The sequence below is a fragment of the Pogoniulus pusillus genome, chromosome 24 (assembly GCF_015220805.1).
Source record: "Pogoniulus pusillus isolate bPogPus1 chromosome 24, bPogPus1.pri, whole genome shotgun sequence".
NCBI classification, from domain to species: Eukaryota; Metazoa; Chordata; class Aves; order Piciformes; family Lybiidae; genus Pogoniulus; species Pogoniulus pusillus.
In genome coordinates this window covers 20,528,331-20,549,166 of record NC_087287.1, presented here as the reverse complement: position 1 = coordinate 20,549,166, position 20,836 = coordinate 20,528,331, and the positions used below count along the sequence as shown (strand labels likewise).

The following is a 20,836-nucleotide window of genomic DNA, read 5'->3' as shown; positions in this document are numbered from 1 at the left end:
GAATAGGCAGAGAGGACACCCAGCAGAACAGGCAGAGAGGATACCCAGCTGAATAGGCAGAGAGGATACCCAGCTGAATAGGCAGGGAGGATACCCAGCAGAATAGGCAGAGAGGATAGCCAGCAGAATAGGCAGAGAGGATACCCAGCAGAATAGGCAGAGAAGGCAGAGAGGATACCCAGCTGAATAGGCAGAGAGGATACCCAGCTGAATAGGCAGAGAGGATACCCAGCAGAATAGGCAGAGAAGGCAGGGAGGATACCCAGCAGAATAGGCAGGGAGGATACCCAGCAGAATAGGCAGAGAAGGCAGGGAGGATACCCAGCAGAATAGGCAGGGAGGATACCCAGCTGAATAGGCAGGGAGGATACCCAGCAGAATAGGCAGGGAGGATCCCAGCTGAATAGGCAGGGAGGATACCCAGCAGAATAGGCAGGGAGGATACCCAGCTGAATAGGCAGGGAGGATACCCAGCAGAATAGGCAGGGAGGATCCCAGCTGAATAGGCAGGGAGGATACCCAGCAGAATAGGCAGGGAGGATACCCAGCAGAATAGGCAGGGAGGATACCCAGCTGAATAGGCAGGGAGGATACCCAGCAGAATAGGCAGGGAGGATACCCAGCTGAATAGGCAGGGAGGATACCCAGTCACTGGCCAGAAAGCAAATGCCAGCAAACTGGTTTGGGCTTAAGCTGCACAGACGCTGCTCTCTCTGCTCTCTACAGCAGTTGTAGCACAGCATAACAATGTGTAAGTATTTCCCTCTGCCTGCATGTCTCTGACTATTACAGAGAATGCCACGCAGCCCACCTCTTTTCACAGTGCCCCTCTGTAGGGATTCCTGCAGAGGTCGTTTGTAACAGGTTTCCCTGGTTTGGGCAAGATAAAGCAGGTGCCACTTGCTCACAAGAACATCAAAGGAATGGGACAGAAGTGCAGGAAGGACGCAAGTCTGCAGCTGCCTTTTTTTTTCCCTTACTCTCCTTCCATTCTTCCAGCTACAAGAGCCTTTTCCATAGAACCTGAAATAACCAAGGCTGCACAGCAGATGGAATGTGTGCATATAACCAGGCCACAGGGACCGGCTGCCACACAGCAGTAGAGATGCTCTGCACTGAGCTCACCAGCTGGGAGAGTAGGAAGAGAGTGCATTTCACAGAATCACATGATAGGGGTTGGAAGAGAACTCCAAAGATCATTGGGTTCAACCCCCCTGCCAAAGCAGGGTCACCTAGGGCAGGCCACATGTCCAGGTCAGCTTTGAGACTTCCTTTCACCTACAAATTCACAAGACTTCAAAGAAATTAAAAGTGGTACTTGAAAATTGACAGTGATGGGTAAGGCCTGCTGGGCCAGGTCTTCCACACCTGCATCAAAGCAAGACAGCTCCTTGCAACAGATGCATTTTCTTCCAGTTGATCAGCAAGTTGGAAAGGAATGCAGCAATGTCTTCTGCTTCTCAAAGAGCTTACCTCACACTTTGGCAGAGGCAGTCATTAATTCCCTGATATTCATTATGGGTTTCCCTTTCTCAGGCCTGGGCTCCACACCACAGTTTGGAAGGCTGAACTGTCACTATCATTCCTGAGGTAAGTACTACAGGGAGTTGCCCACTTCCAAATCTGACCCAGAAGGCATCCTTCTTTGTCTGAGCCAGAAACATTGATGTGAAAAGGATTTAAAGGAATTCTGTTCCTTGTCTCAAGCTTCCCCATCTGGAGGCAGCACTGTACCTCCAGGTAGCCAGGGGCGTTGGAGGGCATCCTTGTCACTGTTTCACATGTCCCCTGCATCAAGACTCAGATTCTTTGCCATCAGCATGCTCAGTGAGAGTATAGGACAATTTATAATGCTTTACAGCTGCTTTACTGGCACTTCAGGATCCAAACCAATCCCCAAACCATCAGAAATCAGAATGAGTGGTGACACCAGGCTCTGGCTACCATTCAAGCCCTCAGAACAATTTGCTGTGTCCCTTCTGCCCTACTCGACTGAACAGCGTTCCCTTTGAGGGTCTCATCTCAGGCTCATTAAGGTTGCTTGCCAATGCCTGAGCATAAACTCTCTTAGGAAATACATTTTTGGCATAACCTCCAGCTCCAGAGAGCAACATGAAGCTATCACTGTTTTTCTTCTTGCACAAAACTCTGCAGGTCTGTCACAGCCAGCAAGAGATTTCTGCTTTCACCCTTTGACACTTGTGAGTTTATTATGTTCAGACAGTACCTCAAAGCTTCATTCTTCCTCTCTGGCAGGACTAATGACCACCAGAGGAGAAGAAACACTCTGCACTATTCAATACAGCATGCAGATGCTTAACTTCACTTCAAACACAAGTACCAGAAGTCAATGAGACCAGTTGTGTCTAACCACCTGCAGAAGTACTGCCTTGAACTAGGTCTTTGCTGCTGTCACCAAAACCTCTCAATTCCACCTTTCTGTGATGTCTGACACTGGGCACATCTCACCTGAGATGCTACCAGTACTGAATTTCACATCCCCTAGGATTCAGCACTCAGAGCCAGCTTGCACTGGACAGCCCCACAGAGAAGATGCTATTAACAGAAAGGCCTGCTGGCTGTTTGTTGGGCTGGGCAAACCCATGCCTCAATCCAAGCCCAGCGCCATCCTGGCCAGCCCCAGGCTCCCTGCCTCCCCAGACCAGTCCCACACAATGGAGCAGCTTTCCCTAGGAGACAACTTGCAACTGCTCCCCTGACATGCTGGTTTTGAGGTAGGTGCTCAGGAAGGTCAACCACTCCCTCGCCCCCAGACATCCCAGGTACCTCCACAGGATGCCTGCACGGCAGGAGGGACTGCGATTAGCTGGCCCAGCACTAGCACCAGGTGTGGGGCAGGGGTGTTGCTGCTGCTGAATGCTGCGATCTGCACAACTGTGCTGCTGTTTCTGAACTACAAAAGCCCTCTGGCAGGCATCTACAGAAGAAACCTTTACAATTGATCTGGTTTAGCACAGAAATTGTTGGCTAAGCCCCCATCCATCCCTCTGTTTCTCCACCTCTTGACACAGCTTCCAGCAAAAGTCTTTGCTTTGCCTTTCATAGGGCTTTTAGCAGCAATTCAAGCCCACTGATGCAGGACTTGGAGGCACTGCATTACAATGCAAGATTATTCAGCTCTCTGACAGTTGGTTTGTTTAATTCCATTTCAGTCCACAGCAAAATGGGATTGGAGGGAGGGCTGGAGGGAAAATTTGCAACCTGTCGCCTAATTGCTCAGGAGAACAGAAAAGCATGCAAATAAAGTATGAAATACTTGCACTTGGTGCAGCCTGCTGCCCCATGATTCCAGTCATCCATGTGCCTGGCTAATACCCTGCCTGTGCCCCTCCACTTCAAGCTCTGCACCACAGAAAGGTCTGAGAGAGAGCAGCTGGACAGAAAGAACAAAAGAAGCCTTATGGGCACCTGAGCAAGGCCTGCCAGGGCACAGTGCGAATCGGCAGTTGATGCCCTAGGTCTAGGCTTGAAAGCTCCTGACCCTCACCACTTACACCCTAGAAGCTTTCTGTCTCTGACTGGAAGAAAACCACTCCTTTGCTTTATAACCTAACCAGTCTGGCTGTCCTTTACAAGCCCTTGCAACTACTTTTCTGTAATTCTGCTGTCCAGCTCTACCTTTACTCCGCTGTTGGCTGCAGTAGGGCAGCATTTCCAATGGCATGGGTAGGGGAGAGGTTTACATTTGCAAAGGTAAGAGCATGCACAGCATCAGTGGTTGAAAGGGAGCACATAACTGGTGTCACTCACCAAGAGGGCAGGTCAGCTTCCAAGAGAAACAACACCTAACTAAGAAGTTTTGTGTTCTGATTTCTAACCCCCTCCCCACCAGCAGCATTTTTACAGTACCCATCATGACAGCTTCTGGGTTCTGGCTTAGCCACACACAGGCAGGAGCTGGCAGTGTCACGAAGACAGAAGAAAGACTCTGATGAGACAATTAAAAATAGGGAGGGGGAATGAAAAGTCTGTGTTTAATTAAAACATAATAAAAAGAAAGAAAACACACAAGGTGAGACCCCCCTCTGCACCACTCTGCAGAGACCCCTCCTGGGGCACTGTGCCCAGATCTGGAGCCCCTAGTATGGGAAAGGTCTGGAGGTGCTGGAAGGTCCATGGCCCCCCAGAGAAGGGCCATGAGGATGATCAGAGGGCTGGAGCTGCTCGGCTATGGGGACAGGCTGAGTTGGAGTTCAGTCTGGAGAAGAGAAGGCTCCCAGGAGACCTTATTGTGGCCTTCCAGTGTCTGAAGGGAGCTACAAGAAAGCTGCTGAGGGGCTTTTTAAGATTTCAGGTAGTGATAGGACCGGGGGAATGGATCCAAGCTAGAGGACGGCAGGCTGGGATTAGATGTTAGGAAGTTCTTCCCCATGAAGGTGGTGAGACACTGGCACAGGTTGCCCAGGAAGGTGATGGAAGCCTCATCTCTGGAAGCTTTTACAGCCAGGCTGGATGTGGCCCTGAACAGCCTGATCTAGTAGAAAATGTCCCTGCCTGTGGCAGGGATGGAGCTGGATGATCCTTGAGGTCCCTTCCAACCCTAACAATTCTGTGATTCTGCAACTTAAACAGTTGCTTACATTCATGTTAAGAATTCAGCTCCTGATCAGAGGGTTGGAGCAGCTCTGCTATGAGGACAGGCTGAGGGAGCTGGGGGAGTGCAGCCTGGAGAAGAGAAGGCTCCAGAGAGATCAAATAGCAACCTGCCAGTACCTGGAGGGGGTCACAAGAAGGCTGCAGAGAGACTCTGCAAATACCTGCAGGGACAGGACAAGGGCAATGGCTTCAGACTAGAGCAGAGCAGATTGAGATTGGATGTGAGGAACAAGGTCTGCATCATGTAGGTACTTGAACACTGCAACAGGTTGCCCAGGGAGACAACCTGGTTGAGGCCCCATCCCTGGAAATATTCAAGGTGAGGCTGGAGAGGGCTGTGGGCAACCTGATCTAGTTGAGGCTGTCCCTGCTGAGTGCAGAGGGGGTTAGTCTGGATGAGCTTTGGAGGTCTCTTCCAACCCAGAGCATTCTGTGACTCTGTGATGCTGCATTCGTGTTGCTGGCTAAGACTCAGAGTGCCAGGTCCAGCTGGAAAGCACCACCAGTTTGCCATGATGCATGGCACATGCTCAGGCACAGTTGAAGTGGCTCACAGAGAGGACAAGAGGGGTTCTAATGCTGCCCTGGGAGATACCCCAGGCCAATGCACTGTAGCATGGGAAGAAAGTTTACCTGCACCTCCAAGCTTCCCAGCAGCCATTGCCCAGGGAGTAATGTGCTTCCACCAGCATACACTGATCCTGAAGGGATGAGCTGGGGTCATCATGAATGCCCAGAGACAGCCCCACAGCAGGTTGTTAAGAAGGGAATGAGTTCTGTGTGAAAGAGGAGGAAGAGGACAAAGGTCTGGCTGGCTATTGCTGATGCTACAGACCCCAAGCACAGGCCCCAAGCACTTCCATTTCTCAGCCTGCTCCACAGTTTAAACTAAGAGCCCCATGACTGTTGAGGTGATGGTAGCCTTTTGCCCCTCTTCTAAGTGCTTTCCCCTGTTGTTAACATCCTCTGCATACTAGTCAGGCAAAGCTGCTGCCAAGTGGCACTCACCCCCCACATTTCCTCTGCCAAGCCTGAAGTGGTCAAGCTCAAATCCTGACACTTTCTCAAGCAGGTCCAGTGGGCTGGCAGGCATCTCTGCACTACCCCAAGGCTTCTGGAGGGGTTTGTGAAGCTCAGCAGGACCCAGAAGAACAGACCCTCACCTTATTTCATGAAGACCAGCAGTGTAGCCTGTGGAGGACATGGGGGAGCCACCCAGTGCTTACCTCCCCAGTGCTCTGCTCTGCCTAACAAAAGGACAGCTTCACTGAACCCATGAGCAAGGGACAGCAAGGGCCAAGGATGCTAAAGATCTTCAGCATGTCTGCAGGCCTGGGTTATGCTGAATAATTTAAATCAGGCTTCTCTTCTCTCCTCTCTCTCCTGCTCCAGAGCTGCTACCACTGCCATGAGCATGAAGCAGATGGGCTTCCAAGCCAGCTGGAGCTGAGGTGCCTCCGTACAAAGGCAGCTGGAAGGGAAATGCTCAAAGACAATTGAAAGAGACTCTTTAATCATCCTGGACTTCTAATCTTCACCTCTCGTCTGCACGTGTGATACAGTTGAAGGATGCTCCCCACAGCTGACAGGGACACAGGCAGAGGATATGAGAGAGCTGGGGAAGCTCTTGGCCACCACAAAGGCAGTGAAGTGGGGCATGAAGCTCCAGGTTGGGATCCATCTCCACATCCTCCCAGAGTCCCAGCAGGGAAGCCTCTCTGAGCTACTTGTCCATGGGTGCGCATGTGCGGGTGGAAGCCTGCTGACACCACCTGCTACTTGCTCCTCACAGATGACAGCAGGTGTTTGATACAGCAAATCAGTCACAGGCCTGTGGACACGAGGGAATGCAGCCACTCATGCCTCCAGTGGCTTTGGCAGCACTCCCAAGAGCCAGCCCTGCAGCCGATGGGATGTGAGGAGCAGCTCGGTAGCATTCCCAGCAGGCCCAGCCTCCCCCGGGGAAGGACATCATCTGCAGCCTTCCTCCACTACTGTCTCCCCAAAGAGCCGTGCCAGGGCAGGGGGCGGCACAGCACCTGGCACGCACAGAGGCGAGAAGCCTCCTCACAGCCCATCCCTGCGCCAGGAGAGGAGCCACAGCACTCAGCTCTCCTGGAAGACACAAGTGGCTGCTGCAAAGTGTGTCTGTCACACGAGGCTACCCAAAGCAATTGCTACACTGGTGGGGCAACAACTAACAGGCATCACTTTGGTCACAGCTTGGCAAGCTCAGCTTCAGGGCTGCTGGGTGTCAGTGCTCCTCTCTGCTCGTTTCACAGAAGCTAACATTGGTTCAAGCAGAGGAGCATCAGCTTGCAGAGTCCTGTGAGCATGGCAGAGCACTGCAACAGGCTGCCCAGAGAGGTCCTGGGGTCTCCTGCCTGGAGGCGTTCCTGCACAACCTGCCCTAGGTGGACCTGCTGTAGCAAGGGGGGTGGACTTGGTGGCCTCCAGAGGCCCCTTCCAACCCCAACTGTTCTGTGATTCTGTGAGAAAGTTTCAATTGGCCAAAACAAAGCTCAAACTGCTGCAGAGCTGATCTGGGCTTCTTGCTGGTGTTGGTAAAAAGGGATGGGAGAGAGGGGAAAGAGAGGTTGAACCAGTGGGGTTTCCAGTTTCCTTTAGGGAGAGGAGGCTGACACCATGTATGGAAGAAAAAGGAGCATCCTAGCCCAGTTATTCTGCTGCAATGCCCTGGACAGCCAGGACAACAAAAGAATCTGGCTGGGAGGAGTGAAAAACCCAAGTCAAAAAATGGCTGTGAGGAACTAGTAAAAGCCTTAGCTGCATGGAGGGATGAGTTGTAAACAAGGGGGAAAAGAGTCTGGGCAAGAGCTGGGCAGAAATAGCTGCCAGCAAGGCCTCTATGGCAGGGCAAGGAAGAGGTGAGAGGGGAAGAGAGGGCTTGAGTCACCCTGTGATGCCCTGCAGCTTGATGGAGGGCTGGAGGGAGGGAGCAGTCATCGAAGTGTGGGCAGCACGGCAGGCACAGGGAGACCGGCAGCTGCCTGGGACCGTTTGTGTCCCCAAGAAGGCAAGAGTGGCCAGGCACAAAGGGGAAACCCAGGCAGGAAGGCAGTGAGGGAGGCAGATGGGAGGGTGACAGCCACACAGCAGCTTTTTGAGTGCAAGGAAGCACAGATGTGAGCAGGGTCCCTTTGCTGCCATGCTGCATCTAGCAGAGGGGACGCACCAGCAGCAGCTAGAGGCTTACACCAAAGAGGCCTCAGCAGAGGCACAAACTAAGTGTCCTGTATCTATCAAAGTTGTATTGAAACTAGAGAGGCTGGCAAGGGAGGAAGGGAGGCACAGGGGCTGCTAAGAGCAGCTTGTGGAGCTGCAAGGGCATACCTGCACGACAGGCACCTGAGAGGGACAGGACAGGAAAGCAGATGCTGTGGAGATGTGGATGCTCCACCAGCACAATGCAGAGGGCAAGCAATGGAAGCACAAAAGCAACCTAAGACCTCTAAATACATTTAGGCCAGGAAGCACTCAATGCCTTTTACCTACCTGCTGGGAGGCTCTGGGTTTGTGGGGCTGGGATGGAGCTCAGTGAGGCTATGTTAGGGACTACACAGCTTGTGGCATTTGTCCTCAAGAGCAGGGACCAGCCACAGCGAGCATGGGCACTGTCACACATGCCAAGGGACAAGGGCAATGGGAACATGAAGGACCATAATAGCAGCTGGCACTCAGCTCCTCACTGCAGCCCCAGCGTGGGTTTCCCATCTCACTACCCACTTCTGAACGCAGGACAGGTCTGGAAGGTGCCACAGCCCCAGGCTGCTCCTCGCCTTGGCAAGCAATACTCCCTGGCCATTTCGAGACCCACTGAAGGTGCTGGGATGATTTGAAGAGCTTGTTTCTGTGACAGCCATGGGATATGGCAGAAGAAGCTGTCCTCCCAGAGGAGAGCTGGATCACACACACGCTGTGCAGCTGGCCTCTGCTCCCACTCCACCTCCTGAGTCTGGAATCCAGCCCACTTGAAACACAGCTCTGGTTCATCCAACAGAGCTGGCAGCTGAGCACGGATGGCATAAGACACCCTGTCCATTGCAGCAGCAGGGCCTGGCATGCTGCTGGCCTCCTGTAACCCACCCGGCACAGCAGCTGTGTTTGTTGCTGTGTGCACAGGGTGCCCTAAGCCAGGTTTGCACAGTGAGCTGGAGGTGTCCTCTTCCAACCTGCATTCGTGGCATGTGCAGCCCTGCAACTCAGGCTGCTGCTGGCAACACCATTTGGCTCTTTGTGCTTCAGCTTCTAATGGGTAAGGCCCTGGGAGGGCCATTACAAATAAATAAATACATGTATTTGATTTCCAGGTCTCTTACTACCTGGAGGCCACTTTGTCTTTGTCAGCCAAGGACACATTCTGGCAAGGCCCTTCTGGTGCAGCTCACTGTGGGACAAACACTACAGGGCAGCTTTGTGCAGGGAACCCCCCTGCAAGCCCCTGCTGCTGCAGAGCCAGACTGCAATGACTCCCAGGCACCTCTAGTGGCAAACTCCCTCCACCCAGGCACAGCCACCCTCTAGCCTCCCTTTCTGGAGGCCTCCTGACAGGAACGGCTCCACATTCCACTCCCTTTCTGCTGAGCTGGGACCTTATGGAAGCCTGCCAGCCGGGCAGTAAGATACCATTTTGCTGCAAAGGGGACGCAGAGCTGTGCTGCCAGACCCTCAGGAGCCACACACACCAGTGAGCTGCCCAGCAAACCGGAGCAGGCAACCCCCTCCTGCCTCTGCACAGCCCTCCCCAACACGTCTGTTCAGGCTGCAGGCTCCTTCCCTGTCTCCAGAGCTTTCCCAAGGGTCTGCTTAGAGCTCTTTTGCTATGAAAAGACCAAAAGCTTGACAAAAAAAAATACTCTTTATTTGCTGGGTGGGTTTTGGTGGTGTTTGTTTTTAAACAGAAGCATCTCTGAATGCCTGAGGCACAGGCAGCATAGAATCAAGCAGGTTGGAAGAGAGCTCCAAGCTCATCCAGTCCAATCTAGCACTCAGCCCTGTCCAATCAACCAGACCATGGCACTAAGTGCCCCAGCCAGGCTTGGCTGCAACACCTCCAGGCACAGCAACTCCACCAGCTCCCTGGGCAGCCCATTCCAATGCCAATCACTCTCTCTGACAACAACTTCCTCCTAACATCCAGCCTAGACCTCCCCCGGTACAGCTTGTGGCTGTGTCCCCTTGTTCTGTTGCTACTTGCCTGGCAGCAGAGCCCAACCCCACCTGGCTACAGCCTCCCTGCAGGCAGCTGCAGGCAGCAATGAGCTCTGCCCTGAGCCTCCTCTTCTGCAGGCTGCACACCCCCAGCTCCCTCAGCCTCTCCTCACAGGGCTCTGCTCCAGGCCCCTCCTCAGCCTTGCTGCCCTTCTCTGGACACCTTCTGGCATCTCAGCATCTCTCTTGAATTGAGGAGCCCAGAACTGGACATAGCACTCAAGGTGAGGCCTGAGCAGCGCTGAGCACAGGGGCACAAGAACCTCCCTTGTCCTGCTGCCCACACTGCTCCTGAGCCAGCCCAGGATGCCATTGGCTCTCCAACTTTTCCCATGGCTTCTCTGGCACTCCTCCTGCCTTGGAGGGGTCTGCCTGACACAGTCTGCTCCAAGGCCATAACACAACCAGCAGCAGAAATACCTAAAAGCCAACTGCCCAAACTTCCACCTGCCCCCAAGTACAAAGGGGATTGTAAGGAAGTGCAGTGTCCAGGCTGGCACCGGTTCTCCCCAAGCACACAGTTACGCCTGCTGACACAGCAGAGAAGGGCTTACACATCTGTGCAGGAACTGCATGCTGTGGGGCACTCCAAATCCCTTCTTCCCCCTGCCTCCCTCTCCAGAGGTTTGAATGGGGGATGAAGAAGGTGTGAAACTGTTTCCCCTGCCCTCCGCCATGGGCTTGAGCAGGGAACAGCAAAAGGCAACCTTGGCCGCATGTGCGCTGCCTCGTGGGCCAGCCCGCGCTGGCATCAGCTGGTGATTGGCTGCATTCCTGCTGCCCAGTGTGTCTCTGGCATTGGACACATTGTCTAGGAAAAGATGATAAATAGAGTGAGGGGAATGTGCAGCTCCTACTTTTGCATCGCTCTGTGTGGCTCCGCTCCAGCCCTGCTCTTGCACAGTTCGTGCTGCTCTCCCACAGGTCTGCAACTTCAGCAAGTCCTTAGGTCCATTTGAGAGAGAGCTGCCAGCAGCACCCAGACCTGGCTTCTCTTGGACCACACCACATCCTGACTTCCCCATCTGGAGTGTGCAGTTCTGAAGCCCCCAACACAAGAAGGACATGGAACTCTTTGAGCCAGTCCAGAGGAGGCCACCAAGATGCTCAGAGGGCTGTAGCAGCTCTGCTGTGAGGACAGGCTACAGGAGCTGGGGCTGTGCAGCCTGGAGAAGAGAAGGCTTCCAGGAGACCTTGGAGTGGCCTTCCAGTATCTGAAGGAGACCCAGAGGAAGGTTGGGGAGGGACTATTGACAAGCCTTGTAATGACAGGACAAGGAGTAATGAGTTTAAAATGGCAGAGGGGAGATTCAAACTAGATGGTAGGAAAGAGTTCTTTGCAGTGAGGGTGGTGAGACACTGGCACAGGTTGCCCAGGGAGGCTGTGGCTGCTCCCTCTCTGAAGGTGTTCAAGGCCAGGCTGGATGAGGCCTTCAGTGATCTGTTCTAGTGGGAGATGTCCCTGCCTGTGGCAGGGTTTTGGAACTGGATGATCCTTAAGTCCCTGAAGATCTTCTTCCTCAGCTCCAGTCTAACCCTGCTCTCCCTCAGCTCCAAACCATGGCCTGTCTCTAGACACCCTGATGAACAATCCTTCTGCAGCCTTCCTGGAGGATCCCTTCAGGTACTGGAAGGCAGCTCTAAGGTTGTCCCAAAGTCCTCTCTTCTCCAGACTGAACACCTCCAGCTCCCTCAGCCTGTCCTCATAGCAGAGGTGTTCCAGCACTTGGATCATCTTTGTGGCCTTCCTCTGGACTCACTCCAACAATTCCATGTCCTTTTAATGATGGGGACCAGAAAATATCCATAGGGTGAATATAAAATCTGTTTTCCCTCTAATTATTTGTGGGAGATGAAAATAAGGAGAAAAAAAATCCCAGACCAAGCCAAAGTCAGAGAAGGATAACAAATAATAGCAGCTAGCTGCAGGACAGGCTCTGCTCAGCGCTGTCGGGTAACAGGGCCAGGGGCAATGGGTGCAGGCTGGAGCAGAGGAAGAGAAGGAAGAGAAGGAGAAATGGGAGAGAAGAGAGAAGGACAGGATGGGAGGAGAAGGATAAATTTTTCACTGTGAGGGTGACAGAGCCTTGGAGCAGGCTGCTCAGAGAGGTAGTTGCCAGTGTAGCTGTGGCCAGGGGTGCAACAGAGACTCCAGAGAGGGCAGACTGAGAGTTGGGGCTGTGCAGGCTGGAGCAGAGGAGGCTCCCAGGTGACCTTCTTGTAGCCTGCCAGGATCTGAAAGGGGCTACATAAAAGATGGGCAGGGACTTTTTAGGATACCAGGTAGCAACAGGACTGGGGGGAATGAAGTGAAGCTGGAGATGGGCAGGTTCAGCTTGGAGGTGAGGAGGAAGTTGTTGAGCAGGAGAGTGGGGAGAGGCTGGAATGGGTTGCCCAGGGAGGTGGTTGAGGCCCCATGGCTGGAGGTGTTTGAGGCCAGGCTGGCTGAGGCTGTGTGCAGCCTGCTCAAGGGTAGGGTGTCCCTGGGCATGGCAGGGGGTTGGAACTGGCTGATCCTTGTGGTCCCTTCCAGCCCTGCCTGATTCTGTGGTTCTATGATTCTAAATGAAAAAAAGCATTTCTAAAGCAGTGGTAGGTTATTTTCAAGGCTGCTGATTGCAGTTAGCAATAAGATCCATGATCACTGGGAGAGTCATTGCAGGGAGCAGCACAGAATTTTGGTCATGTCTCCAAAAATAAATAATCTGAATTGGTTAAATAAAGTCCACACCCAAGAAGCCATTTTACTGACTGAATCACTGAAAGCCTGGGGATCAGTCAGAGAGAGCTCCCGTTTCCCAAGTGTGTTCAGCAGCCAGAGTGCTTGCAAGGGACTGCTGCGTGGCCTGCTGCCTGTGTGTTTGGCCTGGGAGGTGCAAACCAGAGCTGCTAGTAAGCAAGCCCTGTCCTCAGCACAGTCAGCTTGGCCGAGTGAAACCAGACAGGCTCCTGAAGCCTGCGTTTGCAACACGAACCAGAGCACAACCTGAGCTTCTCCAGAGCCTCTTTCCTGAAATCTGGAGTGGGGAAATAAATCTCAGCTCTAGGCTTGGCCAGGCTCCAGTTACACACCAGCTCAACCACCTTTCCTAGGCTCCTGGAGCAGGAGCTAGTGCAAGCTGCTGGCCTGCACACGTAGCTGGAGGATGCCAGCAGGTTGGGAAGTGGTGGGAGATGGAGCCTGACCTCTTCCCACAGTCATTGCCGACTTGATGGGTGAGCCTGGATGTGTGACAGGGACAGAGGAGCTCTTGGAGCTGTTTAGTCTGAGGAACAGGAGGCTGAGGGGAGACCTTGTTGCTGTATACAACTGAGTGAAGGGGTATTGTGGAGAGGTTGCTGCTGGGCTCTTCTCACAGGTAGTTGGAGACAGAACAAGGGGGAACAGCCTCAAGCTGAGGCTGGGGAGGTTTAGATTGGACATTAAGGAAAAGTTTTTCACAGAGAGAGTGGTCAGGCACTGGGATGAGCTGCACATGAGCTGCCCAGGGAGGTGCTGGCAGCACCCTGGGTGTGTTAAACACACCCTGGGTGTGTTAAACAGGTGTTTGGATGTGGTGCTTAGGGCTATGGTTTAAGGTCAGTCTTGTAGAGTAGGGTTCTAAGTTGGACTTGGTAATCCTGAGGGGCTGTGCCAGCCTGCATGTGGCTGTGGTTCTGTGACTTGTCCTGCCCAGTTCAATCATGCTCCTGGATACAGTAAGTGCCTTTCCCTACCTACCCTCGCAGTGCCTATGAGAGCAGAGAGCCTGCCTTGGCCACCACAGAGGGCAATGCAGAGCATTGACTAAGCCAAAGGCTGTGGTGGTGGAGCCCCCCCAGTGGACATTTTCTGTGTGCAGGCTGAGCCTCAGGAGAATTCCAAAGCAAGCCAGCTACCAGCCCCAGCCAGGAACATGTTGCCTTGCCCAGCACTCGGGCTTACACACACTGCTGCTCCAAGTGCTCTTCTTTCCCATGGTGCAGCAGAAAGAGAAGGGATGGAGCTGCAGGGTGGCATGGAGAGAGGGCAGCTTCACCTAGCAATAGCTCATCCTTTTTCTGGCCACCCACAGCAAGCAGTACCAAGACTGCAGCACAACCAAAAGCAAAAATCAAATACAGAAAACAAAAGCAGCAGATTTGGCCTCCTGTTCAGAGCACATATGAGAAGGGTAGGAAAAAAGCACTGGGGACATGCAGTCTCTTCTCACATAAACCAAGCTCCCTGCAGCCTCAAAGGCAGGCACATCCAGGCCTGGAAGCTGACAGCTTGGTTCAGGTGCCAGGCAGCCCTTTTCAGTCATCATCATCAGCTATGCAGGGAGCTAACTCGCAGACATAAAGCAAATCTACTTGGAGAATAAATGTCTAAATAAATGTGGGAGATGGGATGATGATCTTTAAACGTTCCTCTGCAGGGTAAATAAAATTATGGGCTTTTTTTCACTTCAATTTGTTTATCATTGCATGACAAAAAGGCTCAGCATGCCTGGCTCAATAGGCCTGCTCTCCTTCCTGGAGCGAGAGGCTGCCCAGCTAAGCGGAGTGCTAATGACGAGGTAGGAAGACACCTGTGATGGTTTGGGTGTTCCCTGCCCACCCCCCCACTTTGCAAAATCACCCAGACCAGACTCAGCATCTCTGGAAATTGAATGAAGCTTTATAGTTACAGCTCAGCACAAGAGCCAAGCAGGTAGTTACAATAGATACAGTTACAAGTTAAAGGTGATACAGAACCACAGCAGCCCTCCCAGGAACCAGAGCGCCCAGGAGGGGCTCCCAACCACCCTGCCACCTCCTTCCCACCCCTCTACCTTACCCAAGATGCTGCCTTATGCCCAAGGAAGATTGAGGGGTCAGCCAGGGGGGCTAGGAAGCAGATGGACTAGTCACACAGATGGCAGGTTAGGTTAGAGACAGAGGTGCAGCCCACAAAGCCCAGAGAGCGACTCTGTCATCTGTATTTATGTTCTTGTTCTTATACACCTCAGCAAGCCTACGAGTGAAGCAGACATCAGCATTGTTTCCTTTTCACAGCCTGTAATCTCGTTCTTCTCACCAAAACGTTCTAGCCAGGCTCAAACTAGCACAGCACCCAAAGCCACAGTGCCCATCAGCTGGGCACACAGACGACCCAAGGGTGCCTCAGCTGCCTGTCTCAAGGTCACCTGGCGGATGAAGAGGCAATTTTTGCAACATAGCCTAGAGAAAACAGGAGCAGGCTGGAGGAGCACCAACTTGCACGCTGAGCTCACCATATCTAGGCCCAAGAGAGAACAAACAGCCTTCCTTTTAGTTATCTCCCATCTGCCACCCTGGTTTGGCCATTAGCCCCCTTTTGGAAATGACAAATCAAGCAGCGCTGCCTAACCAACGCAGGTGGAATTAGCGGCGCAGGGATGCCAGCACTTACTTATTTATTTGCCTCTCCCAGAACGTGCTCTCCTCTCCTTGCTTCCCTCCTGTAATGACTACCATTTATCACACTAACTAGACTTCCAGTTTGCTGGGGCTGCTTTCCAGAGCTGCTGTTTTGCTGAGACACCTGCGAGAGGGCAGACACAGGTAAGAACAGCAATAAAACTAATTAAAAAGTGACGGCAGCTGTCACCCAAAAGCACAAGTGACCAAACCACCTTCACTTACTACCCCAGGCCCTTCTTTCTTCCTGGTCCAGCTGCCCCCTTTCTGCCAATACTTCACTCTGCCTGCGGCAGCTTTCCACACGGAATGCAGCTCCTCTCATTTCCACATCATTTTGCTTTCCTTACCTGCCAAGAGGAAGCGTAAAGAGGAAGGAAGCTGAAGCAGGTGAACCATCTGCGCTGCATTCCAGCCACGCAGGATGGGGTCAGAGACTTCAGCGGGCACCAGAAATGCCAGCAATGCTGACATCAGCACGCGGATCCTGCTCTCACAGGAGGTATCTATCTGCTTCCCAGAGCAGTGGGAAACACTACTCCAGCTGCACCAAGGCTGTGGCTGTGTCTGGGCACACACAGGCGGATGTGCTTTCCCCACCTGCCACAACTGTGAAATGTATAGATAGCACTGACATCCCAGGCATTCGGCACTCACATTAACAGGCAGCCTGTTAGTCCCACTGCAATTAGCACCCCAAGCTTTCCTCCAGGCCTATCCAGCAGCTGAGATTTGCTTTTAGCAGCCCGGTGTAGGCTCTGAGTGAAGAGAGGTCAGTGTATAGAGAGGGAAGTCTCTGAAACCCCCAACAACCTTAACACGAAGCAAAGCTAAGCACGCTCCTGGAGGATCTGCTTTGCCTCTGCTAGACCCTGGAACGGAAACTTCACACTTGTGCAGAGTGAAACGGAGCAGGAGGCTCGCCCCAGGGCCGGACACCACAGCGACCGCACAGAACACAACCTGCTGGGGCTGACTCCGGCTGCCCTCTTCCTGCTCCCGGATGCCAGCTGCCCTGCTGCCACCTCCTGCTTTTGGCGAGCACACAGCCATGCACCCCCAAACCTGGCAGGGGCATTGTGTGTACCTCCTGCTGCTCCCTGCTTTTGGTGAGCATGCCAGCTGCACACAGCCATGCACCCCCAAACCTGGCAGGGGCATTGTCTGCATCTGCTGCTGCTCTCTGCTTCTGGTGAGCATGTCAGCTGCAACCCATGCACCCCCAAACCTGGCAGGGGCATTGTGTGTATCTGCTGCTGCTCCCTGCTTTTGGTGAGCATGCCAGCTGCACACAACCATGCACCCCCAAACCTGGCAGGGGCATTGTATGACCTATGTACCAATTTCTTCCACGTTGCAGACACATCCTCCTGTGCCCACTTAAGTACACTGGATCAGTCATCTCCTGTGACATTTCTTCAAGCATAATCCTTTTGGCAGGTCAAATAATGGTGTGCTTAACTTGTTGCAATTCCGCCCTCAGCTGAGTGGCTGCTGGCACTGTCGCAGGGAACCACGCTGAAAGGTCCCTTCACAGCCCAGAGGCATGATTGTTACTCAGCATTTCAGGCAAGGAGGGCTGAGAGAGCATACAGCCCAGGTGCCACAGTGGGCAGGCAGCCTTCATCTATCACACACTTTTCCCTGGATGCTGGCTCCTAACTCTAGTCTTGTGCACACAGAGGGCCTCTGTGGTTCTTGGGCAAGCACTTTTTTTTCTTCCCTTAAATGCTCCACAAACATTGCCTGAGCTCTTCCCTTAGCCTATCAGTCAGGCCGTGCACAGCAGTTTACTAAGCTTAGCTTCTCCAAGCCTTCAGTGCCCATCTCCATGACTCCTCTAAACCCTACCTCACCTGCTCAGGACCTGCCAGCAGCACAGGTGAAAGGGACCCACGTGGGGCCACCCTTCTGCACAGGGACACAGCTTTCTCCCTCGAGCCCTGGATCCATCTAAACTGTGAGCGCTCAGAGCATCTGCCACAGCAGTGACACTGATCTGCTTCTCGGCAGTCCTGTGACACTTTATTACCCTCTTATATTGCAGTGGAGCTGGTGGGAAAGAGAGCTGCCCTTCTGCAGCCCAGCAGCGGTAGCTACAGCCCTGAGGAGGAAGGTGGAAGGAGAGAAGCAGGCTGCTTACCCGCAGGAAGGAGAGGTCCCTGTTGTGCTCGATGCTGGTGATTTCCAGGTTGCCCATCACTACCTCACAGTTCTCATAGTACTTGCGCAGGGCTCGGTACTGCTGCTCCAGGTCAGAGAGGGAGCTCAGCTTGTTCTCGGTGCCAGCACACACTGCAAGAAACCAGAGGACAAACAGGATGAGTGTGGGAGAGGAGCAGGAAATAAAGTTTGGATGCAGGGATACAGGGAATGGCAACAGAAATCCAGAGTAATTCACAGGATTGAGTCCTGCAACAAAACCCCAGCAGAGGTGACCTGAGTATTGGCAGCAGAGTTAGGAAGGTACTGACATGGTCCACAACCACCTCAGCAGCTGGAACAAAGGGCCAGTCTTTACCACCAAAGACAGGCAAGCTGAACATGCAGAAAGGCAGGGGAAAGGCAAAACTAGTAGCATCTATGGGGCCAAACCCAGGCCTCAGAGAGCTCTCTACAACCACAGAGTCACAGCACCATGCAGGCTGGCAAAGCCCCTCAGGATCACCAAGCCCAACCTAGAACCCTGCTCTGCAACATTCACCTTAAACCATAGCCCTAAGCACCACATCCAAACCACCCTGAAGCACAGCCAGGGTGGGTGACTCCAGCACCTCCCCGGGCAGCTCATCCCAGTGCCTGACCACTCTCTCCGTGAAAAACTTTTCCTTAATGTCCAATCTAAACCTCCCCAGCCTCAGCTTGAGGCCAAGTTCTGCTAATGACAGAAACACTGAGCAGGGGTGCCAACCACAGACTAAGCAACATAAGGCTGGAGGGACCTGTGTATCCAAGCTGACCTGGGTAATCTTACATTTTCCCTACTCACTTGATACTCATAAAGGTCTGTTGGACAAGCCAACAGCACCCAACATTGTGTTTCCCACCACTTCCCTCAAGACCCCAGCTCTTCCCAGCTTATACAAGGAAAAAGGCAACACCTTGAGTGCTGTGTCCAGTTCTGAGCTCCTCAATTCAAGAGAGATGCTGAGATGCCAGAAGGTGTCCAGAGAAGGGCAGCAAGGCTGGGGAGGGGCCTGGAGCACAGCCCTGTGAGAAGAGGCTGAAGGAGCTGGGGGTGTGCAGCCTGCAGCAGAGGAGGCTCAGGGCAGAGCTCATTGCTGCCTGCAGGGAGGCTGTAGCCAGGTGGGGTTGGGCTCTTCTCCCAAGCAAGCAGCAACAGAACAAGGGGACACAGCCTCAAGTTGTGCCAGGGCAGGTCTAGGCTGGATGTTAGGAGGAAGTTGTTGTCAGAGAGAGTGACTGGCACTGGAATGGGCTGCCCAGGGAGGTGGTGGAGTGGCTGTGCCTGGAGGTGTTGAAGCCAAGCCTGGCTGGGGCACTTAGTGCCATGGTCTGGTTGGTTGGCCAGGGCTGGGTGCTAGGTTGGGCTGTCTGAGCTTGGAGCTCTCTTCCAACCTGGTTGATTCTATGACTCTAAAAGCCACATTGCCTTTCCACAAGTCACCACACAAAGGATAGTGAAGATGTGTCAGATGAGTTAGGAAACAGTTCTCAGAGAATGCCCTTTAATATTTATTACACCACTCTGCCCCACATTTTGAAATTCATTTCAAAGCTGATGGAGAATCAGAGGTCAGGCTGTCAGCTTGCTTTGCACCAAGCAAACCCAAAGACAACTGCAGGGAAGAAACACAGAAGCAGCATTTCACAGCAGCAGATTTCCCTGCCAGGACAGCAGCGCTACGCAAACGGTCAGGGCTGTGCTGGGCTTTGCACCTGCCTGTGCCTGTGCCTGTGCCTGTGTGTGTGCACTTGCTTTTCCACTCCAGCAGCTTGTGGGTTGCTCTTATCTGCAAGGAGATGAATCTGAGTCTCTGCAAAATCTGGAGAGTGGTGTTCTAATAGGCAAAACATGTGCCAGACCAGAGCAGCACTTCTGGAGCCATTCCCATTCCTGGAGATCAATACCAGCAAACCTCTCCACAACTGGAGGTGCAATCAGCAAGTCTGGCCAAAAGATGCTCTTTTGAATGATGTGTGTCTTTGTTTGTTAAATATCAAAACTAATTAGCTTTTTGACTGCTACTACCACTGAGTGTTTACTTACTACTCCCCTCCTTTTTTTGTACTAGAAATGGGAACAGCTCTCTGCTCTCTGCACAGCAATCTGCTCTCGTGCCAGGCTGACTGGAGCTTCAGGCAGCCTCTTGGCAAAAGAGCTTCGGGTGGCAGCCAAAAAGCCATGAGCTCCTCAAGGTTTTCTCCCAAGGAAGCACCCTCTGCCCTAAAAATGGCAGCAAAAATCTGTGCCTCCTGATCTCTAACTCCCCAGCAGAGAGAGGCAGCAGGGGCTGGTTTCATGATGAGCCACTCAGAGGATAGTTTTATCAGACCATTTTCAGGCTTTGTGTTTCCAGTGGCTAAAGAGCACAAACCAAAGCTGAACAGGGATTTCATAGGACTGGGATTCCAAGTTTATGTTTGGTCAAGTTACCAAAGGAAATGCTCCAAGGGATTTTATTATTTTTTATTTGTTTGTTGTTTCTATGATGAGAATCATAGAATCATAGAATCATAGAATCATAGAATCATAGAATCAGCCAGGTTGGAAGAGACCTCCAAGATCATCCAGTCCAACCTAGCACCCAGCCCCATCCAGTCAACCAGACCATGGCACTAAGTGCCTCAGCCAGGCTTTTCTTGAAGACCCCCAGGGACGGTGCCTCCACCACCTCCCTGGGCAGCCCATTCCAATGCCAATCACTCTCTCTGTGAAGAACTTCTTCCTAACATCCAGCCTAGACCTACCCTGGCACAACTTGAGACTGTGTCCCCTTGTTCTATTGCTGGTTGCCTGGAAGAAGAGGCCACCCCCACCTGGCTACAATGCCCCTTCAGGTAGTTGTAGACAGTAATAAGATCACCCCTGAGCCTCCTCTTCTGCAGGCTGCACACCCCCAGCTCCCTCAGCCTCTCCTCACAGGGCTCTGCTCCAGGCCCCTCCCCAGCTTTGTTGCCCTTCTCTGGACACCTTCCAGCACCTCAACATCTCTCTTGAATTGAGGGGCCCAGAACTGGACACAGTACTCAAGGTGTGGCCTGAGCACACTGCTGGCTCATCTTCAGCTACTCTCTATCAGTACCCCCAGGTCCCTTTCCTCCTGGCTGCTCTCAGCCACTCTGGCACCAGCCTCTAGTGCTGCTTGGGGTTGTTGTGGGCAAAGTGCAGAACCCTGCACTTGGCCTTGTTAATCTCATCCCATTGGTCTCTGCCCACCCATCCAGCCTGGCCAGGTGCCTCTGCAGGGCTCTCCTACCTTCCAACAGCTCCACAGCTGCTCCTAGCTTGGTGTCATCTGCAAACTTACTGATGCTGGACTCAATGCCCTCGTCCAGGTCATCAATAAAGATATTGAACAGGACTGGGCCCAGTACTGATCCTTGGGGAACACCACCAGTG

The 20,836-nt window shown here is 52.9% G+C and overlaps 1 protein-coding gene and 1 long non-coding RNA gene across 7 annotated transcripts in view; one reads left to right on the top strand and one right to left on the bottom strand.

Moving 5' to 3' along the window:
* Positions 1 to 20,836, bottom strand: part of ERBB4 (erb-b2 receptor tyrosine kinase 4) — a 915,544-nt gene that overhangs the window by 547,770 nt on the left and 346,938 nt on the right. For all 6 annotated transcript variants that reach the window (XM_064163916.1, XM_064163918.1, XM_064163919.1 and 3 more), the window contains exon 2: positions 17,396 to 17,547. In XM_064163916.1, coding sequence (XP_064019986.1) covers positions 17,396 to 17,547 — 152 coding nt within the window. The remainder of the gene's footprint in view (positions 1 to 17,395; positions 17,548 to 20,836) is intronic.
* On the top strand, positions 579 to 3,153 carry LOC135186283 (uncharacterized). Its single transcript, XR_010306807.1, has 3 exons — positions 579 to 751; positions 1,537 to 1,590; positions 2,257 to 3,153. It is a non-coding gene; the product is annotated as an uncharacterized LOC135186283 (long non-coding RNA).